The 1,696-nt window shown below is 55.1% G+C and overlaps 2 protein-coding genes across 2 annotated transcripts in view; one reads left to right on the forward strand and one right to left on the reverse strand.

Annotated features, from left to right (window-relative positions):
* Positions 1–1,694, reverse strand: part of HHIP (hedgehog interacting protein) — an 83,097-nt gene extending 81,403 nt beyond the window's left edge. Inside the window, exon 1 of the mRNA XM_006906292.1 lies at positions 787–1,694. Coding sequence (XP_006906354.1) covers positions 787–1,065 — 279 coding nt within the window. The 5' untranslated portion in view covers positions 1,066–1,694. The remainder of the gene's footprint in view (positions 1–786) is intronic.
* ANAPC10 (anaphase promoting complex subunit 10) overlaps positions 1–1,696 on the forward strand; it is a 261,204-nt gene that overhangs the window by 256,560 nt on the left and 2,948 nt on the right. The window lies entirely within an intron of this gene.

Consider the following 1,696-nt stretch of genomic DNA (forward strand, 5'->3'; position numbering starts at 1 on the left):
ATCTTTTCACTCACCCAACGCTATTTCCGTATTTGTTTAAACTTACTAACACAGGGTAAATGAAAATGCCCTTACTCCTGAAACAAGTTTCTAGAGATCTTCCTAGACAACTAAATACCATTGAAAGCCTGAATTTATAATATTACAAAACATTACAAACGGAGCCAGAGAACCATCTCCGTTTTATGTGATAAATACGCCCTAGCAAAGTCTTTCGCCAGTTTTTTTAGGTTCCCAACTGGAGTACCAGGAGTTCCCTTTTCGCTGTTTCACGATTGTAACGTTAGACAACCCCCCTCTGACGGGGCTGGGGATCATAAACCAACCATGCTTCAACATCCTTTACGATTCAGCCCTCTCCCTAACCGAGCACGTGGAGAAAAGCTGCAAAATCTTTCTACCCTAGAAAAATAAACCGGAAACCGCAGCCACCTTAATTTACAGTTTCACCGCAGCCAATGACCGATTCGATCCAAACATACTGTTAATCGCGATTCTTTTAAAATATTTACCCAGCCCCGAATGCGGGTACCACAGAAGCTTCTCTTTTCTGAGACAGGCAGTTTTGCACAGCATCCCGACCGCGGACTCTTGGGGGCGGGAGAGGTATCTGTGCACCCCGGAGGAACACACAACGGAATCACGCTAGCGCTTTAGAAAAGTTATCAAAAAGAACTGCCCAAACAAGTTTCGCCCTTCTTACAGCCACCAGCACTGCCGGAGCCGCAGAGAACCCCACCCAGCCAGTATGCCAATCTCGCGCGGGTGAGGAGGGTGCGTGCCTACCTTGGAATCCAGGCGCCCCAGCCCCGGGCTGTCACTCCGCAGGCAGCAAGACAGACGAGGGTAGAAGCCACCGCACAGCATCTCCTCCCCACTCAGCAGCTCCAGCTGGGACATCATCCGCCTATCTCTCCTTTTCAGGCGCTTCGGAGGATTCCCATTCAGGCACCTTCTCCTCCTCGCTCCACTCCCTTCACTTCTTTCCCCAAACTTAGCATCTCCTTCAAAGAAGCCCAGAGCCATGGCCAGCAGCAGCAGCTTAAATGAGAGCATCTTCAGCATCGTCTGCCCGGAGCGGCCGGGGCTGGGCGCGCGCGGACGAGGGGGAACGCCACTGCCCAGCAGGGGCACTAGGGCGCAGCTCCAGGAGGAGGCTGCGGAGCGGCGGGACACTCGAGAGGCAGGAAGGTGGCGGGGGAGAAAATTTGTAGAGCGATGCAACTTTGCGAAAAATAAAAGTCGAGGAGATGGGTCCAGTGCCTTAGGGGAGCCCGAGAGGCGAGAGAAAGGTGTGCGGATGACACCGTTCGTAGCTGTGCCAGTGCCAGTTGGGTTAGGGGCTTTTTGCTGCGGCTGGGAAGCGGGAGGAGGAGAAGGAGTTGGGAGAGGAGGAGGAAGAGGAGGAGAAGACGGCCACAGAGGTTCACTTGTCCGTGTAACGGGAGCTGTTTAGGTGAGACAGTAGCAGGAACAGACCCGGCGGCGACGGGGCAGGCGAAGGCAGGGCCGGCGCTGGGCTCTAGATGATGCTGAGGTCTCCTCTGCCCGCGGCTGCAGCTTCTCACACAGCCTCTCATGTTTCGTTCCCTCTTTTCTTCTTCTTTTTAACTAGCGCGCGGGGAGGTGCTGCCACCGCGCGCCCCTTGACGTCACCGCTTCTCGCGCGCCCCCGCCCGGGCTGGGGGGAGGGGAC

The sequence above is a fragment of the Pteropus alecto genome, unplaced genomic scaffold, assembly GCF_000325575.1.
Source record: "Pteropus alecto unplaced genomic scaffold, ASM32557v1 scaffold50, whole genome shotgun sequence".
Lineage (NCBI taxonomy): Eukaryota > Metazoa > Chordata > Mammalia > Chiroptera > Pteropodidae > Pteropus > Pteropus alecto.